Source organism: Coturnix japonica, chromosome 4 (assembly GCF_054131305.1).
Source record: "Coturnix japonica strain WE chromosome 4, WE-NBRP24, whole genome shotgun sequence".
Classification (NCBI taxonomy): Eukaryota; Metazoa; Chordata; class Aves; order Galliformes; family Phasianidae; genus Coturnix; species Coturnix japonica.
In genome coordinates, this window is record NC_140666.1 from 26,225,299 (window position 1) to 26,249,188 (window position 23,890).

Genomic DNA, 23,890 nt, shown 5'->3' on the forward strand with positions numbered 1-23,890 from the left:
TGCCAGCATTTCAAAAGGGACTGTGTGATGCTGTGTAAAGAGGACAGGATGTGACAGGGGAAAACAAATGTTTCCTGCTCTTTAATACTTAAAAGAAATAATTGGAATGGAGCCTAACAGCTTGCCTAGGAAAGGAACAGTGATGTTTATTCAAAGCAAAATAATGACTCTGTTAAGCTGAGAGGACAGTGTTGAGGTATAATTAGGAGGGAGAGTTTTACATCTCACAGGTGTTAGGTTTTTTGAAGGTGGCAGCTGACTTTAGAGCTGCTATATTCTGTTGTTCTGGTTTTGTGAAGAACAAGTCAAGCTATTACCTGATGTTTATATTCCTTGCTAAGTGTCCTTCTCCACACACACCCCACCCCCATGCTACTTTAATTTTATTCTGCTATTTTCAACATACATTCCAGGCAGACTGTCAGGCAGACTGACAGGTTTAACTAAGAGCAAAAAATTATAAGATACCAAGAATAAGGCAATAATTACCCTGAAGTTAAATATTCATCAGGCCAAAACAGTTGCATAAATGTCTGTTTGTATGTGTGTAACAAAACTGTGTTAAAAGTACAGTGACTAAGTATTGATCAAGTAAGGACGTGGTATGAGAGAAGCTGCCCCCTGTTGCAGCCTCAGACCGTTTGTCTTTGAGGGCAGTGGATTTGTTACCTGGCTAACAGTTCTGTGACCAACTATTGTGACATAATCATCAGAAGCTCTTTCCTTAAAGTTCCACACTTCTGCTCATGTAAGAGCTGACCAAGAATTGACCAGTGATGCTAACGAGAGCTTCAGGATAATGTATACGTTTAATGCCTTTACTGTGTCCGGTGAGTGGTGTCGGGTCTTAAGTGATTGTCTTCTTTGTGGAAGTTATTTTCTAGTAGAAGTTCAGTGGAATCTTGATTTTGAGGCAAGGTATGTGACAAGCAATGTCTGTTGCCTGACAGCACATACGAACACTGAATTCTTCTGCATCCCACAGTATGCACTGTGTGTTTGGGAAGTTAGGTCTTGCTTGGACAAAGATGGCAGTGGAGCTGGGGGATTTCCCAAACTCTTGATAGTATTTCTTCTCTGGCAGTCTCACCCTGAAGGTCATGTTGTTTCCTAGAAAATCCTAGATAATCAATGCTTGAAGCCATCTTGAAAACATCTTGGGCTTGTCTTTGCCTGATAATGGAATTTCATTAATTCATAACAAAACTAGGATTTGGACAGCTTGTAGAAACACAATGATCCTCCTGATTTCTTTGAAGAAAATTAGGGAATTAAATGAACTGGAAATTCAGAGAACAAGGAGCTGTATGTTACTATGGTAAGCTAAAATTGAATCATCTGCAAAAAAATACTGAATATGCAGTTTTAGAGAAATGTAATACTCTGACGCATCAATTTATACAAAAAACAAAGGCACAGCATGGTATGTTGGGAAAGATCCTTGAGCCAAATGTGAAAAAAATTGGATTTGATCAGTTGGCAAGCATATTGCTTGAACAAAATTTAAAGTGCCTGAGGATATGAGTATAGCTGGTTTGAACTCCTTGTTTACATATAGCAGCAAACACATCTTTAGTCCAAATAATTCCAGCTCATAAGGAATAATCCTTAATACTATTGAACTGTAGAAGAGAAGAATCATACGAACTATTTTTTTCTTTTTTATGGACAGCACAGTGTTCTGTGTCATAGAAATCCAACAGTTCTGTATCTATAAATATTTCTTGAGGTGTTTCTGTTCTTCTCCTTTGCCCTAAACTCTCCCCCCCCCCCCCCCCCCCCCCCCAAGTTTCTCCTGGACATCTACCCACCTATAATTTGCTGGATAACATATATGAACTGGCCTTTCAAATTGGGTTTCAAGGACTATGTTGAAGAAGTCCCATGACTCTTACAATAGAATGCACAATCACTGATGCTATGTTTGGCTGACACTTTCAACCAAAATTAGATATGCTATTTCCAGAGACTGTAGGTTGTAGTTTAAGGGAAAAAGTAAAAAGCAACTGTCCATGTGTCATAAACAAAACAATAAAAGGTTCCAAAACAAAATATGTAAGTAATAATTGTTTGGAAGTTACTCAAGTATTGAAATACTGTCAGGAGAAAAGGACCTATGATTCATATAGATAGGTTTCCATCTCTTTGTTCCTCTACTTTTGATGGCTTCTTTTTTTAGGTTTTGTTGCTTCTGTTTGAGCCAGCTGTTGTGTTTAGATGACCCCATTGGAGGTTGTCTCTTGGTGTGCTGTAAGGTGACTTGTGCCTGCGATAGCAGGAGCTGCTTGGCTGTAAATGTTGATCAAATTCAAATTGGAAGGATTCCTGGCTTGCACATAACAAAATTCATGTTGACATTTGGAGACGTGTAAATGGCATTTATCAACCTTTCTGAACCATTTTATTTACCTGAAGACCAGGTTTCATTTATGTGATTGAAATAACAAAATATTTGTAGTATAGATTGTAATATTAAAGTCAGTTGTCTACTATTTTCTACCATATTTTCTCTGTCTCTGGAGTTTTTCAATAAAAGGGTAGGTGACACATTGAGTGACATGGGTAAGTGGGCATGGTGGTGATGGGCGGGTGGTTGTACCAGGTAATCCCTGTGGTTTCTTCCAACCTTAATGATACTGTGATTCTATGAAAAACTTTGTGAACCTTTTCTGTCACAGAATCTGTAGACATATCCTGACATTGCTTGTCACTCCTCCTAGTAATTGGAGTGTTCTGCTATATTTGGATTACTAACTGCTTATTTTAAAAGGTGAAAGTAGAAATATAGTTTGTAACTGGAATAGTATGAAGTGCAATAAATGACATAGCATGCCATTCTAATGGGGAGAGCAAGGGGATCGAGTCAACTGAGAGGTCTGCTGGCCACCAGGCAGGCTTCCTGCTTGCCAGGTGGGCTTTAGGTCACAAACTCACAAGTGAATCACATTTGAAAGGCAGAATTGAAACAGCAACTGGAATAGACTTATTGAGGCTGTGAACAGCTAGTGTAGCAGGTAGATGTTGTCTGTCTCCGTCCGCCTTGCTACTAGTTAGCTACATTAAGGTTAAAAAAGACACAGCTAAATTAAGTAGGTTGCTAATTGTGGATATGTACAAAATGTTAACAGCGTGTATTCTGGCACCTGATATGTTTCATGGAGATCCGGTTGACACAAGCATCAAAATAGAACTGGACTTCTACAGTAGTTTACAAACAAAGTGCTGCAGAAATGGCTACGACACTTTACTTTCTACAGTAACTTTAAGAATATGCTTTGCACCCTGGAGAACACAAGTGATACAAAAATGAACCATGGCTGTCTACAGTCTAAAAGGTCCCCTGGAAATACTGGACAGCTCAGCTTTTCCTGGTCAGCACTTTTGCTCATCTATTATTTATTCTCTTTCACTTTAATAGTGCTGAATATTTTTAGGCTTAGATGCACGTTGTTGGTAGATGCATCTTTAGGCCTCAAGTCAGGATGGATTCTTTCTGCAAAAGAGACATAAAGATTGGAGTAGATACAGTTTCATTTTTAAACCATTCTAAATGTTTTAAATGCATGAGATGAATGTTCAGCAATCTGTTTAATCCTAATCCAGTACGGATTTATTTGCTTTGATGCTATTAGCCTAAACATGTGTATGATTAGTTTATTTCTGGATGACTTTCTGTTTTTTTGTCATGTAAAGCCACTCTGACTGTTTGGATTTTTTCTTTCCATTCTGAAAATGTAGGGTGATGATCCTTTCTCCCTCTCTCTGTTTATTTATTAATTTTTTTTGAGTGTTGAATGCTAGCTGTCCTTTCATTGAACTCATGATTTGAAAAAAATATCATGTGGAGTGATGGCTTGAAGGAAAAGTATAAATTTCAGTCTCTGCAAAGGTTTATACTGTACCTGCCTCCTCCAGTGTCAAAGTTTAGTTGCTCTGGATTATCTTGAGGTCAAAGGTACGTGGTATCTACCAGTATGTTTTGTGGACTGCTCAGAAGTTGATTTAGCAAGAAAAGAGCTATGGTTGGATTATTTAAAAAAAAAGAAAAAAGAAAAAATTGCATTCAAAAGATTTTGCTGAACTTGGAAATACTCTTGCAAAGATTCCAACAATTACGTCTTTGTGTGCTTCTAAATGCCTTAAATTCTACAGCAGTCCTTGGAGAAACTTAATACATGTATCATGTTTGACTCATGATCTATATTATTAGAGAATTTGCCTGCTCTTTAAGAAGCACAGCTTCCAAAAGAGCAGATGCTCTTTTTTTTTCTCCAGTTCTTCTGAGAACAGTTTTTTGTTGTACTGACTGTAAAGAGATGCTTAGAAGTTCCTCGGGAACTAAAACAACCACTAGGGATGAGAACTCAGAACTGATGAATGAGCCTTTGCAGCACGCATCAACTGGAGGAAAAGAAAAAAGAGGAAAAGTGAGTACAGTTTGTGTATTCACACCATGATTTTTTTTTTTCCCCCCTTCCAATGGGGAAACAGTGTTTGCGAAATACACTGTTACAACTTTCTCTCCTGTAATACCCATGTTGGTGGAAGAGATAATGTAAACATTCAGGGATTAACTCTCACAAGATAAGTCTCTGTAGGTGTTTCTTGTTATATTTAGAGCTTAAGTAATTGCACTCTGTCAGAGCTGGAAAACCTAAGACCCAAGAAATCAGAACCTAATTTCATGCCATCTGAGGGTTTTTTTTGTTGTTATTGTTTTTTGGCCTGAATGTTACTGAGACAATACTATGGTACAGGTTAGCATGTGGTTTTCCCAATCTAATTGGAGGGAAAGAAAAAAAAATGACAAAAGTGAATATTTTCTGTGTTTCATCAGAAGATGCATGTTGCACAGCCTTGATTCCAGGTAAGAATAGCAGGAAGGCTTCTTCCCATGTTAAGCTTCCAGGGTGCACATCTGAGCTGTGCAGTGGTTGCCTCCACCTTCAGAGCAACCATCATTGTTTTGCCACAGTGTGTGTACTTGCAGAAGGCACAGTCTGTGGTGTGAAGCTCCTCTGGAGGAGCTTCTGCTGGGGAAGGTGGATGGCTTAGAAATGAGAGTCAGGGCAGCAATAAAAGCCTTATTTCCTCAAGCTCTATTGCATTGCATTTAGAATAATACAAAGTACTTCTGCAGAAAAGCAGAACAAATGTCAGTCTTAAGGAAATACCACTCTTGGTTTTTGTTTTTTTTTTTTCCTTAAAGATGAACAGTGTTTGAAAAGGAAGGAGGAGGTGAGAGGAAATGCTGGGTTTGTATTCATTTACTATAAAAAAAGTTGTCTTTGGAGTGATGACCAGTCAGTCTCCATCATTTTGTCTTGTTCATATAACTTAGAAACTTGCTGAAGATGTACTGTGGCCCTCAGTGATATAGTCCATATGCAGTAGTGTATTAAGGCAACTGTCTGATGGATTAATTTCATCTGATAGTCACAAATGGCAGGGCTCTGCTAAGCAATAAGAACAGCAATAAGAACATCCCTGTAGCACCATTATTATCCATCCACTCTGCCAAAAGGGCAGACTATGGCAACTCCTCTGATGTTTACACCAATTATTTTGAAGCTCTGACTGGGTCAAGTCAGAAGTAAATCTGGCTCAGCCTTGTAATTTGAATGGTGACTGATGGTAGATTAAGATGGTAGACAAGCATAAGAATAGATCAGACAAATAATGGTACTCCCCAGAGCACTCTTTCATCTTCACTGATTTGTGCTTCCAGCTCTGCTTCTAGTAGAGGTGGTTTCTCTGTAGTTAAAAATCTTTAATCTGTATATCCTTCATGAGTTTTTCATTCTCACCCAGAGTGAATGTAATATATTAGAAGCTGTGTCACCCTGGGGCATTAAGATTCATAGATCATAGAATGGAGTATCTAGTACCTTACTGGTAGCCTTAAAGGAGCTTCTCTTCTGTGGCCAGCAAAAAGCAAGGGTAAAATGCAACAAGATTCTGACAGTGAATAAGAATTAAACTGTGAATAAGAGTTAACTCGGCATTCCAAGAGTGTTTATTTGAAATGTGTGTTTATTTGGAATCCCACAAGGATTTCTCTGTTACTTCAGATGGAGGTGCCTACAGCTGGTTACTTCACATACTTCTCTAACTCTGCTGGTGTTTTGATGATACTGTGTATCACCTGTCTCAAGAACAGCATGGTACATCCTGTCAGAGTCATGGTGAATATTGCTTCTAAATTCTCAGGCAGCATTTACAGCTCTTCATAGAATCTACAGGAAGAAGCTGCCAAGGTCTGATCCTGTTTTCTGACTGCAAAATATTTGGGCTGCATATGCTACTGTTTTGTGCCTCTTTCCTTAGAAAAACATCCTTCATCCAAACTAATGGCTTACTATAAAATCTTATTTCATAGTGTGGAAAGGTACTTGGTCAGTTTGTGCCATTGTGCTTAAATAGCAATAGCTAAGTTATAAGGCCTTAGCTCATGGACTAAGCTATGCTTGCACAGGCTGTGCTCTGTGTAGCTGTGGGATTCTGGTACTTGAGTGAGACCGCTGGGTGCTATCATAATCCAAATGATATCACAGCTAATTTAAGACAATATTTCTCTTGTCTTGAGACCAGTGTTTTTTCCAAGTGCCTTTCTAATTTAAAAATACAGCTGCATTCACCCGGTTATTGTTTGTGAGGCTTTCTCCTAACTTCTGCTTCCAGTATTTATAAGGGTACTGAATTTCCTAGAAAATAATAAAGATGTATTTTGATATAGGAGTGTAAATACTGGGTATCATATATCAGCTTGAGAATCTTAAAAACGATGTCATGTGAGCTATTTTTAAGTTAGGATGTCAATTTTAAAAGACAAATATTAATGTGGGAAGGTGTGTACAAGGGTCTCCTGTGAATGTAATTTTTTGCAGAAGCCTGGCATATTGTCAAGTGTTGGGAATTTGCTTCTGATCAGCCTTTCAGCACCCCTGTAGGAGGCTTGGACGTGGCAGTGTCTGCTGTGGCTGTAGTGAAACTGCCACGGCAATGCACATTGGGAATTCAGAAAAGGCACAAGATCTGAGGAACACATCATCTGTGTTGTAGAAAAGTTCTGTTTTTTTTTTCCTTTAACACCAGTTCTTTAGATAGGAGCACTGAAGTGCAGTCAGCAAGCCAATGTCCTTGCTACAGGCTAGATAGGCATGTTTACTTGGTGGATTTCAGCCACTGGGTGTTCCCAAGTCATTAAGTGCTGGAGCTGACTAATGCTAAGTCAAACGTAGTGACCTGTGAGTGTGGAGGAGGGGACAGCAGCTGACAGGCTTGGATTCTGTGTGTTTGGAGCTGCTCGGGGGAAGCCATTGATTGCTTTTTGTTATTGTGGTTTGGTCGATTTAGCTGTTGTGCATACTGTCATTGTTATAACGAGGGAGCTCCTCTTGCCAAGGTTATTCTGACACTGCTGCACTGTAACTGGTGCTGCCAGAATACCTGCTGTGTGCAGCTGTGTGTTTACCTAGTTCTGGGAAAGTTCAGTTGTGTAATTACTGGCATAAGGAGCCTGCCTGGGTAAACCTCAGCCTGCCACTTAATGCTTGACTGAGGGCTTCGCTGAACCCAAGGAAAGACCATATGCTTAAACATACCACTGTGTGTTTGAAAGACATTTCGGCTCAGAAGACTCAGCAGACATAGAAGGTAACATCACTGTTGGGCTCCGAGCAAGAAAATGAGGTGAACGTTGTGCAAAAAGTTCAGGTAAACGCAGAGATGTGGACAGCAGCATTTCATCCTTAAAACAAGCACTGTGGGGTTTGTGAGCCTGTGCAGGGGCTGGAGAGGGGCTCTTTTCAACCCCATCTTTCCCAGTCCCTCTCCTGTATGTGCTTTTGGTGGAAACCTACCTGCTCATGCACCTTATTTTTCCAGACTGTGTGCTATGGAGATTCCTGTGCTCTCTGCCTCTGTTGCTTGCTTTTTGAATGCTTATGTTCCATGCACTGTTTCTGCTGAGGTGTGGCATTTTGAAGGTTGCAAAAGAAAAGCAAACAAACAAACAGAACAACAAAAGGGCTGGCAGTATCTGTGTTAAGTTGGTGTACAAGTTGTGTGACACGTGGTGAGAGCTGGGTGCTGTCCTGTCCCACGTTGATTTTAACTTTGTATTAGATCACCAGAATCCAACAGAGATAAGTGGAAATGGAAGAAGAGCAGAGGTCAGCAGGGAATATGTGACTGAACTCAGGTACCTGGTGGGTGTCATCTCTTCTGGAGGGAGAAACTGCAGAACTGTACGATGAAGCAAAGATGCAGCATGGGTAGGTCCAGACAAGTGCTTCAGGAGAGATTGGAGTGGGTGGTCTCTGAGCAGCTCAACTTTCACTTCTCAGGTACCAAAAGAATCAAGCATTTGCATCTACCTTTTACTTTACTTTTCTGGCCATTGCTTAGCAGCTCTGAAGAAAATGCCTAGAGCATTTTTCACTGTACGTTATATCTAACAGCATGTAGAAAAGCTTGTGGATTTCTTTCCAAAGAGGTTCCTGCTCTGGCTCTTGCTTTTTGTCTGTACTGCTTGATGTCCTGGGCATGGAAGGGTTAACATTGATTAATATGGTGTCTCCATGCAGCAATTTTATTTCAAGAAGCATTTCAGAGCAGATGCTCATGAAAGCTGCAGTGATTAGAGGAGCAGGTTTTTTGTTTTTTTTTTTGCCAGCTTAGCTTTTTGTTTGTTGGGGTTTTTTTTGAGCTTGTGTACATATGGCATAGATGCTCTGACTGTGTGCTTTGGGTGCCAAGTGTAGAGTTTAAAATCTTTTTACTTAGACCATTACAACCTTTAGCCCCTAAAATAATTATTTCAACCTGCCTCACAGTGGATTTTTATTTTAAAAAATAGCTTAACTGAGAATATGTTTTACAACCCTTTTTATGTTTAATTAAAAAAAAATCTGAGGTTGACATTTGACCTGACGTGATAATTTTAATCCTATTGTATTCCTTGACTTGCTTTTTTTCCCCTCCTTTCTTGCCCTCTCTCTCTGGAATCTTTGGAATAATGGTTCATTTGGCTGGTGATTCCTGGACTTCTACTCCATGCACTCAGATTGTCCTTGCAGGCATAGTGAACCCTGGTGTACTGCTGTTGGGATTAATTGCGCTAGGTCCTATCCCACAGTGAGGTTATGAAGACCTCATTCAAATTGCCTTGTAGTTAAGTACCACATCTCAGCTGTGTGACTACCATGTGATGACATGACTCTTGACTTGCCACTTTTGTTCCTCGATGTGTGCAAAGTAGCTACCAGAAAGTCTCTGAGTTTGGGTTAGTGGGAACATGGGGATGGAAACAGAACCACCAAAGAGTTGTAGGGATACTGCAAAAGGAGACAGGTTCTGGGGAGGGGGAAAAAAAAGGAAAGGGATCTTTAAATGCCAGCTGTTACTCTTCCCTCCCGTATACAGGAGAGTATAATGTAGTAGTATGTTGGTGTCAGAGGCGGCCTACTTGGTTATTTCAAGCATGTACCCTATTACAGACTTTAATTACAAACTCAGGAAAGAAAGGAGGAAAAAGCATTAGAAAAGTAAAACTGTTAAGCTTTTGTTTATAGCAGTGGCTTCTATTCTTGTTATTCCAGTCTTTAGCAGCTGAAAGATTTTAAAGAAACCTGATTAATGGCATTGACTTGTGATAGTGGTACTGAAGGTAAGCCCATTGCTGTGCCTGGCCCTGCCATCTCAGTGGCAAATACCCAGAAGTGGAAAGAGAATAACACAGAGGAGAGAAAAGCACTTTGTGCTCAGTGCAGCTTTTCTTGTAACATCAGTGCCAGAAACAGGCAGGGAGTGCTGTCGCATGACTCAAATTTGCACTGGCAGAGCCCTCAGGAAGCCAGGCTGTCTCAGCCACTGCTCTGAGCTGCCTGCAAGCCTTGGCAGACTGAACTGTGCATGAGTAGAAGATAGGAGGAAATAGAATAAGGTGGCAAAGGCAGCAGAGGACGTGCAGTAGGGGCTGTGGGATCTGTGAAGGTCTCAGTTACCTAGCGTTACATCCCTGGAAAACCTTTCAAGTTCTTTTCCTCTCCAGTTGTGACAAGCCATGTGCTGGGTCACAAGCTTTGAGGAAGAGCATCTGCTATGCTAGATCACGAGACAGGAGATTGGCTCCGGACAAGCATTTGACAGAGTTACCCTCTGGCTGGGGGAGCTTACAGTGGAAGGAAGCCCCGAATTTTTCTTGCCAGTGTGAGTTCAGGCTGCAGGCTGTGCTTACTCTGTGGGAGCTGCTGGGTCTGCATGGATGCATAACTCCAGTGGAGGAAGATGATGGTGTCTCCACCACCATCATCCCATTAAGATATAACTAAGCTCCCATGATTCTTGGTGTGGGCACAGTCCCACAATGACAGTACTTGGTTGTTTCACCCTACCTGCTTTCCTGGCACCAGGGTCAAATTAACAATGTGGAGCCAGATGATGGTTGGAGCAGCCCATCCTCTCCTATATTTGTGTTCCCAAGTTATTCCCTGTTCCTTGCAGGATGACTTTAGGTAATTGATTTCTGGTCTGTCCTGCCTCATATTTTCCAGTCAGTCTTACTTCCTAGAACCGTATTATTTAGCCATTTAGTCTGGACTAACCCAATAATTATTATTATTTTTTTTCTGTTGACCTTAAAACATTCTGTGCAACAGTGCTGACTAAGACTGAGTTAGACTGCTCTCCACTCAGTCAATCTAAAGTAGAGACTAGAGTTCAGACCATTCATCTTAACCTATAGTGTTTAGATGACTTATTTAATATTAGGGGGAGCATATGGCAGTCTATAGCAGAGATCTGTAAAAGAGCTGTGGGTTGGGTTTGGGTTTGGTGGTTTTTGGTTTTTTTTTGTTAACTTACCAGTTATGAGATGTCTGAATGTAAATTCAAGTTATGCTTAGAAAGTGAAAAAGAAGAAATTGCTTGAAAAACATAACAGTTAAAGGGGATGACAGCAGGAGCTGCAACACTCATTTCTGCATCACTATAAAGATGGCATATGCCCTATAGTTTCTTCTGAACTTACTTCCAATGAGTGCTGTAAACTTGTGTGAGTGGGTAGCATTTCCTCCCATGCTCCCTCCCTCCTTCCTCCCTCCTTTGCTCTCTTGTTCCCTTCCTCTCTCCCTCCCTCGCTCCCTTTCTCCCTTCTCTTTTCTTCCTTCCTTTTTCTTTCTTTCAAAAAAATAAATAATAACCCCCAAGCCCTTCCCCCAACTCAAAACACGCATACAATAAACCTATTTGAAACAGGCTGGCAATAACTGTTGTGGGGTAAAGTGCAAGATTGTTCACTGAGCCACAAATCCATTTCCTCTTCACAAGGGAGAAGAAACCCACATGTCAACATTAAACATGCAAGAACAAAAATCTCAAGGGAGATGAGATCTTGTTTTCTTATTTTTTGGCTGTCTCATTTTCCCTGCCACAGTCCCATGGTTTGGTTTTGTTGAAGAAGCAGAATAATTTCCTGAATATAAGATCAGTGTCAGCAGGCAGCTTCCTTGGAGATAATTGTATAAGAATTGCACTTTGAAGCAGTCTCTCATTTGGAGCTGCAGCTCCCCGTGAATGTGGCTGTCGCTCTGACTCCTGCAGCCTTCTTTGGCCATGAGGTACGTTATGGGATCGGCTCTGATTGGAGGGGTATGTAGTCCTTCTGACTGTGAAGAGAAATAGGAGTTTGAGCAATACTTGTCATTCTGTGTTACTGTATGTAAATGGGATACTAGAAATAGCAAGGAAAAGCAAGTAGCTGAGTGGTGCCGGTGTGCTTCTGTCTGAGTGTCTTCCACCTCGGGTTTGGGAGTTGCAACTTAGTCTCGATTTTTGTTTAAAACGTGGCTTTGTTCATGTGGCAGGAACAAAAGACTTTGCATCTCCTGGCTGTAGGAGTTTAAAAACTGTTCTTTGGAGCAGGCTTCTCTAGACAGTTTAAAGGGAAAAGGGAAAAACAAACCTGAAGAAGTAGCAGTAAAACCCCACCCCCTCCTCTCCAAAAATGTGCCTGAAACTCTCTGGCCTTTATTTGAACTGAATCCTGCTGTGCAGATTCCTGCATCTTTCAGCGTGCTAAAACGTGGAGCTAAAATGAAGCATGCTGTGTTCTCTTTGACAGAGTTCAGCATTTGTCAAGGGAGTGAGAGGAGTGGTATTTTGGCACAAGTATCCCAGATCTGAACACACGCACGCATGCTGCCTGATGTTTCATTTCAAGTTAGGAAGTGGATTACAGCATGCTTTTGCCCTGTGGGCATTACCCAGGGAAACCAGGCCAGATCTGTGCAATGTATGAACCAATGTGGTGAAAGGATTGCCAAATAGGAAATAAATGACATGCAGAGATTCTGTATTTTTAACAAGAACTTAATATAAATCTCATTCGTGTTACATGACTATCAGTACTATTTACCTGGTCAGCCAGTCCAAGAATGCAATAAGTACATTCAGAAGCCTGCATTTTAAGAGTGCTAACCAACATTTTAAACCGTGATTTTGAAATTAACTATATCCGTTCTAACTAAGAGTAGCACAGACCAACATTAAAACCAACATTTGTTTATTTCTGATGCAAATGGACTCTTGTTCCCTTTTATTTGTGGGAAGCTTTGTTGGCCTCACTGAGCTGAAATACTTGCATATGATTCGCGTTTTTCTGTTTTGTTTTCCAAAAGAAAAGATTCACTGTATTTAGAGATGCAAATGGTACCTTGTCTGCAAAACCCACCAGCTGTGATACTGGAGGACAAAGCTAATTCTATGTTGCTTAGTTTCAGTAGCATCTGTGTGTTCAAAACTGCATAGCTGAGAGTAAGTACTGATACCAAGGATCAGTTTATTTCCTTCGGTAGCAGTCTGGTAAAATCTGAATCAATCTCTGATTTATTATTTGATGTGAAGAAATAAAAGGAATGCAGCTTTGCATTAATGCTTGTATGAATGTTCAGCAGGTGGCTAGCTTGGATTCTCTTGGTCCTTCAGCACGAGGTCACCAATTGTGCCGTGAAGCTTTGAGTTGGTCCGGGTTAAACACGCTGCTCTGCAGCATGAGGCATTGCTGCTGGTTTGTGTGTCAGTAGCGCAGCTTTCTGTGGGGATTCCTTGGCTCTGCTTGAAACATCTGCAGAGACAAAGGGCGCTTGTTGGGTCTGTTGTTGCTGCTGGAAGTTGGAGCAGCGGAGTGCTGCTCTGGGAAATGCTGTGACTCCTGGAAAAATCAGGAGGCGCTCATTAAGTGCTGGGCTTTATCCGCCTCTCTCATTGAAAGTGCTTTTGTTCCGTCCGTGGCGATGGTTCCCATTGTGGGGTTGCGTAAGAGCCGCTGTCCCCGTGGGAGTTAAATCCCCCTTCCAATTTGCAAGTAATATTTGCATATGTATTTCTCAGCTGCATTGCCATGCCAGATGCACAGTGGTGGCTGTCTCCGCCAGCTAATCCTGTAATAACATTCTGGTGACCGAATTCAGTGGCCCTGTGTGGAGCCTCCAAACAGCTGATTGCTGAGTAGGGAGGGAAAAAAAATCACCCAGCGAATCTCGTCGCAGCTCTCTGCTGCATCCCTATCCCACAATCCCTTGCACGATTTGCTGCAGTCTTTCCACACGGGCTGAGTGAGAAAAAGATGTGCTAAATAAAGATTGATTGGTTTGAATCCTGAAGGGGTCTCCCACTTGTAAATGACCCGAGGGGGAAAAAAATTCATGACGACTTCACTGGGTCTCCTATCATTCTTCCATTTTTCTTTCCACCTGTCCTCTTCGTGGGATGGAGCATCATTCCTCAGAGCACAAAATACCCTGTGCCTCTCGTACTGACCGTGCTGTGATAGGGATCCTTTACCAGTTTTACGCGTGAGCCTTGAGATATTGACAGATGATGTTTTATTCGTTTGGACTACTGCGGAACTGCAGCTCCATCCCTGCAAGGATTTTGTCCTCAGCACTGCACTGATTGAGCAGTTTTTCTACAAAGATGGGTAGGTCTGAAATGCTCAAGTTTGCTCAGTGTTGTTCCTGGTGGCTGCTGCTGGGTTGCTCCTTCTGTTTTGGCCCCGATTGTTCATTACGCTTCTGCATGCTGTAAGAGTGAAGAGGGCTGCTGTGTTTTAAACAACAAGGCAGCAAGCTGATGACAAGAGTGTGTGTGAAAGAGGAATGTAAATGTAGCTTATTGAGCCTTCTCCGCCAGTCATTTGTGCAGAGGTTCTGATTATTAACTTACATAGTGTGTTCTGTGTCGGCTGATTTTGGGGTGCTGCTATAAATGCCTCATATCTGTCCTTTATTCTATGAAGGCGTGAACAGGCACTATATCTGTTTTAAGGAGTTTTAAACCCCAGCACCCCCAGCGTTTCAAGAGACATTGTTAAGGTTCCCCACCCTTTCTTACAGCTCCCAGGCCTAACTTCCTTTGCAAACGTTGCCATGGGAAACCTATTCATTCATAATACATGAATAGACCCTCTTGGTTGTGAATACCGTTGATAAGAGGAGGATGAACAGGCTGCAAGCAATTTGTTCTCCTCAGGCTAGACTTTCAGGCTTGTTGCAGTTCTGTCTGGGTGGAGTTCAGTGATAGCAGTATATTGGCAATGGAGGGTTCTGCTCTTTTAGACATAAATCCTGGGAAATGGAGAGTTAGTTTTCCAAGAGTCTCTTTCTTGGCCAGGCCACGGAAACTGAGAATTTGGTAATGGTTGAAGAATTATAGAGCTAATTTAAGGAGACTTGTAGATAAGGGGCATTTCTCTGTTACATGACTCAGTTAATCTGAAACAGCTCTTCTGGAACTGTTACTTGCTGCTCCTGAACGTTTTTTCCCCTTTTCTCGTATTATTTATTATAGTATTCTTTCACAAATGCCTGGGGCCACACCCTCACTTCAGCTCCTGAAGGCATGCATGCATGCATAGCAGAGCCGGGCTTTGCTCTAGCTTGGAGATCCATTGTTTCCTCCTTTCTTTGCTGTATAGTTTATTTAGAATGGAAATCAATAGTGAAGGAAAAAAAAGAATAATTTCAATTTGGGGGTGGCTGGGAAAATAATGATCCTTGAGCCTGAACCGAGTGACAAAGGGTGCACTTTTCCCAACCCCCTTTTTGCACTAGATTTGGCAAACCTGATGTGGGTTTCCAGTGTGTGCTTCTTATAGATAAATGGGTGGGGTTTTATGTCTGGTGTGTTGCAAGGTTTCTAAACCTTTTAGCTCTCCATTTTAAATTCTGAAGTGTAAATATATGGTAAAGTGATTCTCAGAGTTATTTTCAAAGGTTGTGTTTTGGCTGCTAGTTATTAGATGTAAGGCAAATGAATCTCTGAAAAGCAACTGTGGCAGGTTTCAAGTCCAGAAGGTGCTACTAAAAAAAATAGAATGTTTTTTCCTGTTAAAGGAGCAGTCGTACTTGATAAAATCTCCCACTACCTTTACATCTGAAGCTGATGTATAGAACTGATGTTCTTTTTTTGAGGCATTGCAGTTAATTAGAATAAATGTTGCCTTTGTTTAAATTCAAATGGATTGTCTAAAATGTGCAACTTTTCCTCAAAGAGTATTTGGTTATAGAACTGCTTTCATTGAGATGATGAGTAATATCGTTATTTCCGTAACTACATCACATTGAGCAAAACTGCATCAAAGGTGAAGTTGGTTCAGGGAGGCTGCAGCATCAGATGTTCAGTCCTGGCAATAACACACTTAAGAGACTTTGTAATATGAACTACTTGTGTAAAAAAGTTATTGTACCATATAAAGGCCACAGCTTAAAATGTGCTGATGTAGTTCTGTTTTCAGGTGTGTGATTGAAGCCTGGCTCATGTGAACTCAGGGGGTAAATGGCAATCATGGCCTGCTGTGATCCAGACAAAATAACAAATATTAAAAACACTTATTTCTGAACTCACACTAATGCTCTTACACCAGAAGTGTGAACATCTGAAAATCAAAGTGGCTGCAATAAGGTTTACAGATAAAATGCTATGAACCACCTGATTATGCAGTGAGATTGAGGGAATTTAGAAAACATGGATGAAGATCAGATGAAATGGGCATGACATTTTTCAGGAAAAAGTGAGTTTTCCTCATGTAAGCATTGTTCACTGGTGTAGCTGTATTTGATAGCTGCAAAAGAAATGAAAGAAAGTCGTATTTGTTTGCTAGAGAACTCCTATTAAATGATAGGCAGCTGTATGGAAGACCTTTCATATCTTACGTACATTTTTTTTCATAGTCTGTGCTTAATCTATAACAAAGAAAAGCTGCACTGCTCATGACTTACTGGTGAATGGTTTAGAAACTGTGCTCTTGATAAGCAAATCCTCCTGAATCTGATTATCTTGCCTGTTCTGTTTGGGTTCCCACCCCTCTCCCTCTTGGTAGGGAAAGTACAGCTGCATCAATAGTGAAAACATTTGTATTTAGAAACAAATCACTGAAGAGCTGCATGTGATCCAGCTGAATGCATTAATCATATTGGATAGTATTCTCTTTCAACTCCCATCTGTGAAAGCTGAGAATTTTTGTTTATATTCTTGTAAAGCCTTTTTTAACTCCAGCTTTTGAAAAGTAACATGGGTTTATAACTGACACCTCAAGGTATAGCATTTAGATGTGATTTATGGCATTTAGATAGCTAAGTTTGCGTTTATATATAATCCACATTTTTATCTTACCGTGAGAAAAGAAATGGAAAAAAGAGAAACAGAGGATCAATTCTGAAGTCATGTGGTTTTAGGTCATGAACAAATATTGCATTGCATGAGTATTATAGCATTTTTATTAACTCTCCAGTTTCACCATTCTCAGGGGGAAATAAAATGGTAATAAAAGGCCGCCCATCAGTTTTGTGCATGGAGTCTCATGTTGATTACTGCTTGTGGGTAGTTTGCCTGTGATTAACTTTGTGCTGCTAGCAGAGAGGTGGATCTCCAGGGCTCAGTGACCAGGAGGTCAGTAAAGACTGTTCCTTGGTCACCTCTGTTTTCCTAGAAATAGCCACTGGTGTACTGCAATAAGTAAGCTGTACCTGCCTTACTAAACATATAGCTCAGGGAGAGCAGCTTAGCCCCAGCAGAGAAGCAGGCTGTGTGTTCAAGCACTGGAAGATCACATGTGTCACTGCTGATAAATGTCATGGGCCACAGAAACCTTTGCAGAATCAAGTGACCTTTAAATGAGCGTGATCAGCACCTGCAGCAGAGGGCTTGTCACTTCTGTCTTGAAAAGCCTGAGCTGCTTAGAGGCCAAGTATTGACTTGAGTCTCCTTAAAGCCAAACCTGCTATATCTTTGGCACAAGGGGCACTGATGAGGGGGAAAAGTGTTAGGTGAACCATTTTTAAACTCTGTCTGTGATGCAGCCATTTGGCTGGTACAGTTCCAGCTTAAGGATTTTGCCAGAAGTACTGTAGGTGTATGAAATCCAGTGTTTGTTAGCACTGGCTTAGCCTGCTGGCATGAGAACATTTTTGTTGTGGGATGTCCTTAAAACCAGACAGCACTGTAACTCTCACAACTCAGAGACAACATGCCTTTCCAGAATGCCTGCTCAGACAGAGGTGTTATGTATAGTGGTATAGGTTGGTTCCCGTGCTCTCATCATCAATAAGATGTTTTACAAGTTTAATTCTCCCTTGTATTTGTCTTATATGGAAATATAAATTCAAGATGAAACATGGATGAATTTGTTGTTGATTGTTATTTTGTGGAGATTATAAGACACTTTTCTTCTTGTTTGTTTGTTTGTTTTCCTGCTACCAACTCCAGCAGTGTGCAGGGTAGAAGGGAACAGGACCCATATGTCAGTGGTCTAGGATGGCCAGTGAAGGCTCCAACATCCCAAGTCCTGTGGTCCATCAGATTGACAAGCAGTTTCTGATTTGTAGCATATGCCTGGACCGTTACAAGAACCCCAAGGTACTTCCCTGTCTGCACACTTTTTGTGAAAGGTAAGTCCTTCTTTATGCTTCTAAATAGACATTTGTCTAATGACCTTTTTTACTGGTAAAGGACATGCAGAGGGATAATAAAGTCTGGGAAGTCTGGAGAAGCAGGGATGTGGAAACTTTTCTTTGCATTGGGCAGGACAAAGAGGCAGAAAAAAAAAATTTAATATTTTTTAAAACTAAATTAAATTAAACTAAATTTAATTTAGTAAATTAAAAATTTACTAAAAATAGTAAATTTTTAATAAAATTTACTATATTAAAGTATAATATACTTTATACTGGAGTAAATAGAAAGTAAATGCCTGGAGTAAATACTGGAGTAAATAGAAAGTTGCACCAGTATGTGTAAGGTGGCAGCCAGAATTTGGATCTCAAATTAATAACCTCAAATTTATACTACTTAGTACTTAATTAGAAACAATAAAAGCCTCTCTTTGTTGATTTACTAAGTAGAGAAAAAAATTATCCCATCCTTTAATGTCCAAGGGCTCGACACATTATTTACATTATTAATAACTGGTGATTAAGTGTCCTCATTATTCTGCAGTTTGGTTGACTGAAGTGGAAAACCTCTCTGAAAAGCAGTGGGGGAAAAAACTGTAGTCTGTCTTCTGCTGTATTCTGCTGAATGAAATGAACATACCTGGTGATGTTTAATGTTATATTGTCCATTCAAATATAGCATCTGCAAGAAATATTGAGAAGAGGTCTTGATCTGATGGTGGGATGCAGCTGTTTGGGTTATATGTTGAATGGTAGGAAGTAGTTGTAAAAGATGCTTTGTGTAACCACTTAGTTTACTTTTTTCTTATGGTTGCAGTGGGCATATTTAATTTTACAGGATGCAAGAAAACTTATGGGTTTCTGAATGTGTGAGATAAAATGGTCTTTTGTAGAAGAATAGGAGACTAATTTTACTGAAGTCAGCAGTGAAACTCTCACTGAAGTCAGTGAAGTCAAGATTTTTCACCGTCATGTCTTTCTTGACTTCAGTTCATGTGTAAATCCTAGGGTCAGCTTCTGGTTTTCATTGTAATCCTCTTATGCTGATCTGGTTATGGAGAGAGTTTGGAAGAACTTCTTCATTGTACAGCTGATGTACAAAGCCTAAGCTCTCCTTTCACAGAGCCCTTCCTGGGGGTCAGAAGAAGGGCGGCCAGGGGAGGATCAAGAGTGGTGCAAGCAAAGCCTTTGGCAGTGGATGAGAGCCACACAGATCTGCAAGGTTGCACTTTCTTGGTTGGCATCTTGCAAAGAATGTAGTGTAGCACTGCTTGCCTTTCAGACTCCCCAAGAATTGCTTTTTGCAAAGCTTCTTGTCCTTACAAGACTATATTGAATTGCCAGTTGCGGTCAAACCTTGCATACTGCACAGTTATTAACTTGGTTTTCCAGGCCAGGAGCAGCACAAAGAGCTGCATTCTGTGGCTCGCAGAATTTTTGTGTCAGGTTTGTATTCTGTATAAATTGTTTTTTCTAAAACAAAGAAAAAGATCCTTTAAAAAAAAATCAAACACAAAAATTCTCTTAAACTTCCCTTAACATAAACCGATAACTTGAGGCATGCTTCTCTATGTAGTAAAGAGCAAAGCAGAATGAGCTCTATTGATTCTGGCTAACTGTCAAACATTCCCAATTGAAATAAACTGAAAATTTTCCATTGGCTCCACTGGGACCAGGTTTTAGGTCTGAAACACTACACCTGCAGATAGAAGCTAATGAAGGGGATTGTACTGCAAAGACAAAGGTCAGCTATCGGTTGATGTAATAACTTTTTGTCTGTCAAATTTTATTGGATAGTTTATCATTTTTACTGTCTTAAGAGCAGGAAGCAGTACACATCGCAAAGAGTGGATCCACTCAGCATGAATGCCTCAAAGAAAGCACATAACTCCTATGATGATGTCAGCTTATTGAACCTTTTTTATGTGGCAGAGAAAAAAGATTTAAAGGTTAAAAAAATCCCCATCATACTTTACTTCTGAAGCCAGGAATATGGCTTACTTTTCTTTTTATAAGTAGAGACAGTGCTTTTCAAATCATTTCTTAAATTGAAGTTTTTTTCCTCTTTGACAGCTTCCCCTCTCTCTTTCTCTCTTTTCACCTCCTATCCCATAGGTGCTTACAGAATTACATTCCAGCCCATAGCTTAACCCTTTCTTGCCCCGTGTGCCGCCAGACTTCCATTCTGCCCGAGAAAGGGGTTTCTGCACTCCAGAACAACTTCTTTATCACCAACCTGATGGATGTCCTGCAACGAACACCGGAGAACAGTATTGAAGAGTCCTCCATCTTGGAGACTGTCACTGCTGTTGCTGCAGGCAAACCACTTTCCTGCCCCAATCACGATGGAAATGTAAGTGAGATGATCTCCTGTGAGATGCACAGGTACTGATATGTACTGACTGGTCCAGTTTACCGTGGGTATTTTCTTTTAAATTAGAGGCAGGAGGAGAGGATTGAAATGAAGCAAGTTCTTTGACTTTTATATTATTTCAGTAAAGACAGGGGGCTTCTTAAAATTAGCAATACTCAGATACATTTTGTGGAACATCTTAAAGTAGTCAGGATATTATTTTATCAGCTGTCTTGGATAAATCTGCCTTCTGGCATATTTGTTTATAATTGCTCCCCTACAAGCATTGTAGGGGAGCATTTTGTCTTTGGAGTGGGTTTCCATAGCTCTCTGACTTGTAGACTCAGATGTTGCAGTGGGAACCTGTGGACTTGTTTTGGCAGTATGAGGCAAGCAAATTATAAGCACAACTGACCAGTAAGGTCTGACACAGGCCCGAAAGCTACGTGAGCATATGAACACAGCACCAAGTTAAAGGGCACTCCAGCTCTAGGTCATCTGACTCAAAACAAAGTACTTCTATTTCACCACAGTGCTTGATGCAACTCATGGACCAGACCTTGGAGGCTGCTTTGTTTTGTTTCTTTCCTCTGCCTACTTAATTTGCCCAGCATCCCCTCACGTACACCCTCGGATAGTGTCTGTGTCATTGGCAAGTACTCACAAATTGAGTAAGTACTTCCATATTGCAGTAGCAAGAACAGTTCCAACCCTGTACGTACTTCAGCTTTTTCAGTGTTAAACTGTGTGGCTTCATGGTAAGCATATTGACTTCTGTCTCACAGCCAGGCTTATGCAAGCATGTAAGTACACCATATTGTAAAGCTGAGCCACACTGTGGTGCAAACTTCTGTGCAAGCCAAAAAATGTATGCCAGTATTTTAAGACAATTTCCTCAGAACTGTTTCATTTGATACTCAGTTTAGATCTATAGATTGCATAGGAATAATTCAGTTGTCAGGTATTGGTTGCTCTTAGAGGAACAGCTTATTTCCCTCTCCTTTACTAACCTGCTGCAATTAGGTTGACTTATAGAAGAGATACGCTGTACAATCTGATTAATGTGTAAGTGGTGTAAGTTTTTTTTAAGGTCTGCTATACCTGTATGTGTGTAGTGGCTACTTGTTGATACGTTTCTAGTTTTCACTTGCATTTTAATGAATTGCCTTAAAATGAAACACTGTTCTTTTCTGATATAGTGGTTGTGATAGGAGCCTTTTGATTGTGAAATGCATAAAATCATTAGAACAAGATGTTGCATGTTTTGCATTTTGCATTATCAACTGATAATTCCTTGCTATTCTTAGAAAAAAAAACAAATGCTTGTCTGCAGTGAAAATTAAATTTTTGAAGACCGGAGTGACATTGGCTATCCTCCAGTCCTCAGGCATCTCCCCAATTCTCCAGGACTTCTCATAGATGATGGAGAGTGGTTCAGCAATCACCTCTGCCAGCTCCCTCAGCACCTGTGGATGCACCCCATCAGGTCCCATGGATTTATGAACATTAGTGGTGCCTAGGTGCTCACAGACCACCTCTTTCCTGACTAAAGGGAAGTCTTCCATTCCCCAGACCCTCTCACTAACCTCCAGGGTCTGGGATTCCTGAGGCAGAGCTTTTTCACTGAAGACAGAAGCAAAGAAGGCGTTTGGTACCCCCACCTTCTCAGCATCCCCTGTTACCAGAACACCCCCCTCACTTAGTAGGGGACCCACATTCTCCTGAGTCTTCCTTTTGCTGTTAGTTTAGAAATAAGTTTGTGTTTAAACAAGCCATTTCAGTCTCTCTAGCCATGCTGGCTTTAAACCTCTGTGATAGAGGTTTAATCAGATAGGAACTATTGCACAGTTATTCTCACATTGACTTTCCTTTCTGCTTCTATCTTGGCCTTCCTCAGGCCCCACAGATTAGGTACTTCCAGCTGGTCTCCTTGACACCACTACTGTTTTCCATACTTGTGCGCACATCCTAGTCCTTCTGCACATATCCTCTCATCCTCTGTTGTGGTACATTTGCGTGTGTGCTTATGACAAATGAAACCCAGCTTCTGGTATCTTAACATCATAGATTTCCTGTGCTTGAACTGTAAACCGGTACTTCCTCATTCACCCAATTCGGAGCACAATAGCACATCTTTGTGTAATTGGGTTAGAAGGGCACGCATGCAATGGAACTGGAGATTTCTAGGAAATCTAAGGGAAGATTCTTCTATCTACCCATGGAAATAACATTGGCTTTATTCTCAGCTGCTAAACACTGACAGCTCCTGTTGTTTGGTTTCTTTTCTTCTCTTATATGAATTTGAAATGAAAGGAAGCTTAAATGCTAAGATCCACACTTTTATGAGTGCTGTTTATTTTCTGTTTGCAGAGTACAACAGGAGACCATATCCAATGCTATATTTAGGAAGCAGTAGTGTGACTCTGATATAATCATATTTGATTAAATTGGGAAGTTGTACAAGGGATTTGGGGTGGTTTACTTGCATGTAAGCATGTTATTGAAGTCATGACAGGTTTACAGAACTTTTAAATCCATTTAAAGCTTTCAGTTTTACTGCATGAGTAGGCAAAAGCAAAGACTCAGAACCTGGGCTTCTGTTCCCCTAAATTTCACAAATAATCAGTGAGGAGTCCCTGGGTAATCCAGACTTGTATTCTGCTAAGGGCCAAAACATGCAAATCTAACATACCCAGTAGCACTGAGAGATAGGAACTGAGTGTGTGTGTGAGAGAGATGAGAAAGGGCTGGCAAAGACCAAATGGCTCCTTTTTCTCTGGGCTACTATTTAAATTCAAACAAATCCAGAGCAGTGGGTGAACAATGTGATTATTCAAATGTGATTTTGGATAAATGAGGCTTATGATCGCTGAGAGTCTTTTTCTTGAGACCCGCACTTTGAAGGGCTGGAATTAATGCGCTTTGGATTTGTGAAATCCATTTCAGAAGAATGGGCAACCTTGATTATGCAAATGAAAAAAATATCTGTAAATTCATTTAAATTACAGTGGAGAAGACAAGTATGGGTCTCTAATTAGAACTTTGTTCTGAAAAATCCTGGTCTGGTTTAACATGTAGTCAGTAGATGGGATTTCAGAACACAGTGGGTATTAACCTGTGTTTCATTTCAGCTAGTGGGAATGATTTCATTGATCCATTGTGTGACTTCTGTGGAAATATAGTGGAAACCAGTGTGGGACACCATGCCTACCCTAGAGCTCCCATCCACTTGGAAAAGAGAGTTCAGGCAAAGGTTTTTTTTTTTCTGGGCTGTTTCATGAAACAAACCTGTTAACATGAACAACTTGCTGGGAATTTCACAAAATATGAGGCTCATGATGGGAATGGAGGGGAGAGAAGAAAAGTCAGTAGTACGTCTGTCTGTATGTAGAAATTACGAAGAAAGAATCTTAGTTGATTAAGAAATGCTTGACAAAATCATAAGGAATCAACTTATCCAAAAACTTCAAGCGTGAATCATACTAGTAGTAGCTTTTCTTTCTCCTTCAGCTACGGCACAATCCAGAAGCTTTCATGGGAAATGGGAGCTATTTTGCTTGCACCATTTTGAATGTGGCTGAGGCAA

The 23,890-nt window shown here is 40.6% G+C and overlaps 1 protein-coding gene across 32 annotated transcripts in view; it reads left to right on the forward strand.

The window, feature by feature from the left end:
• The window catches only part of TRIM2 (tripartite motif containing 2), an 82,691-nt gene that overhangs the window by 25,868 nt on the left and 32,933 nt on the right, over positions 1 to 23,890 (forward strand). For 13 of the 32 annotated variants that reach the window (XM_032444157.2, XM_085544785.1, XM_032444160.2 and 10 more), the window contains exons 2-3: positions 17,767 to 17,948; positions 20,067 to 20,304. In XM_032444157.2, the coding sequence (XP_032300048.1) occupies positions 17,815 to 17,948; positions 20,067 to 20,304 (372 nt within the window). In that variant the 5' untranslated portion in view covers positions 17,767 to 17,814. Of the gene's footprint in view, positions 1 to 750; positions 831 to 7,050; positions 7,717 to 8,127; positions 8,349 to 8,659; positions 11,622 to 13,566; positions 13,982 to 17,766; positions 17,949 to 20,066; positions 20,305 to 23,890 lie in introns of those variants that run through there. The other 19 variants (XM_032444167.2, XM_085544792.1, XM_085544780.1 and 16 more) reach the window with 12 other exon arrangements.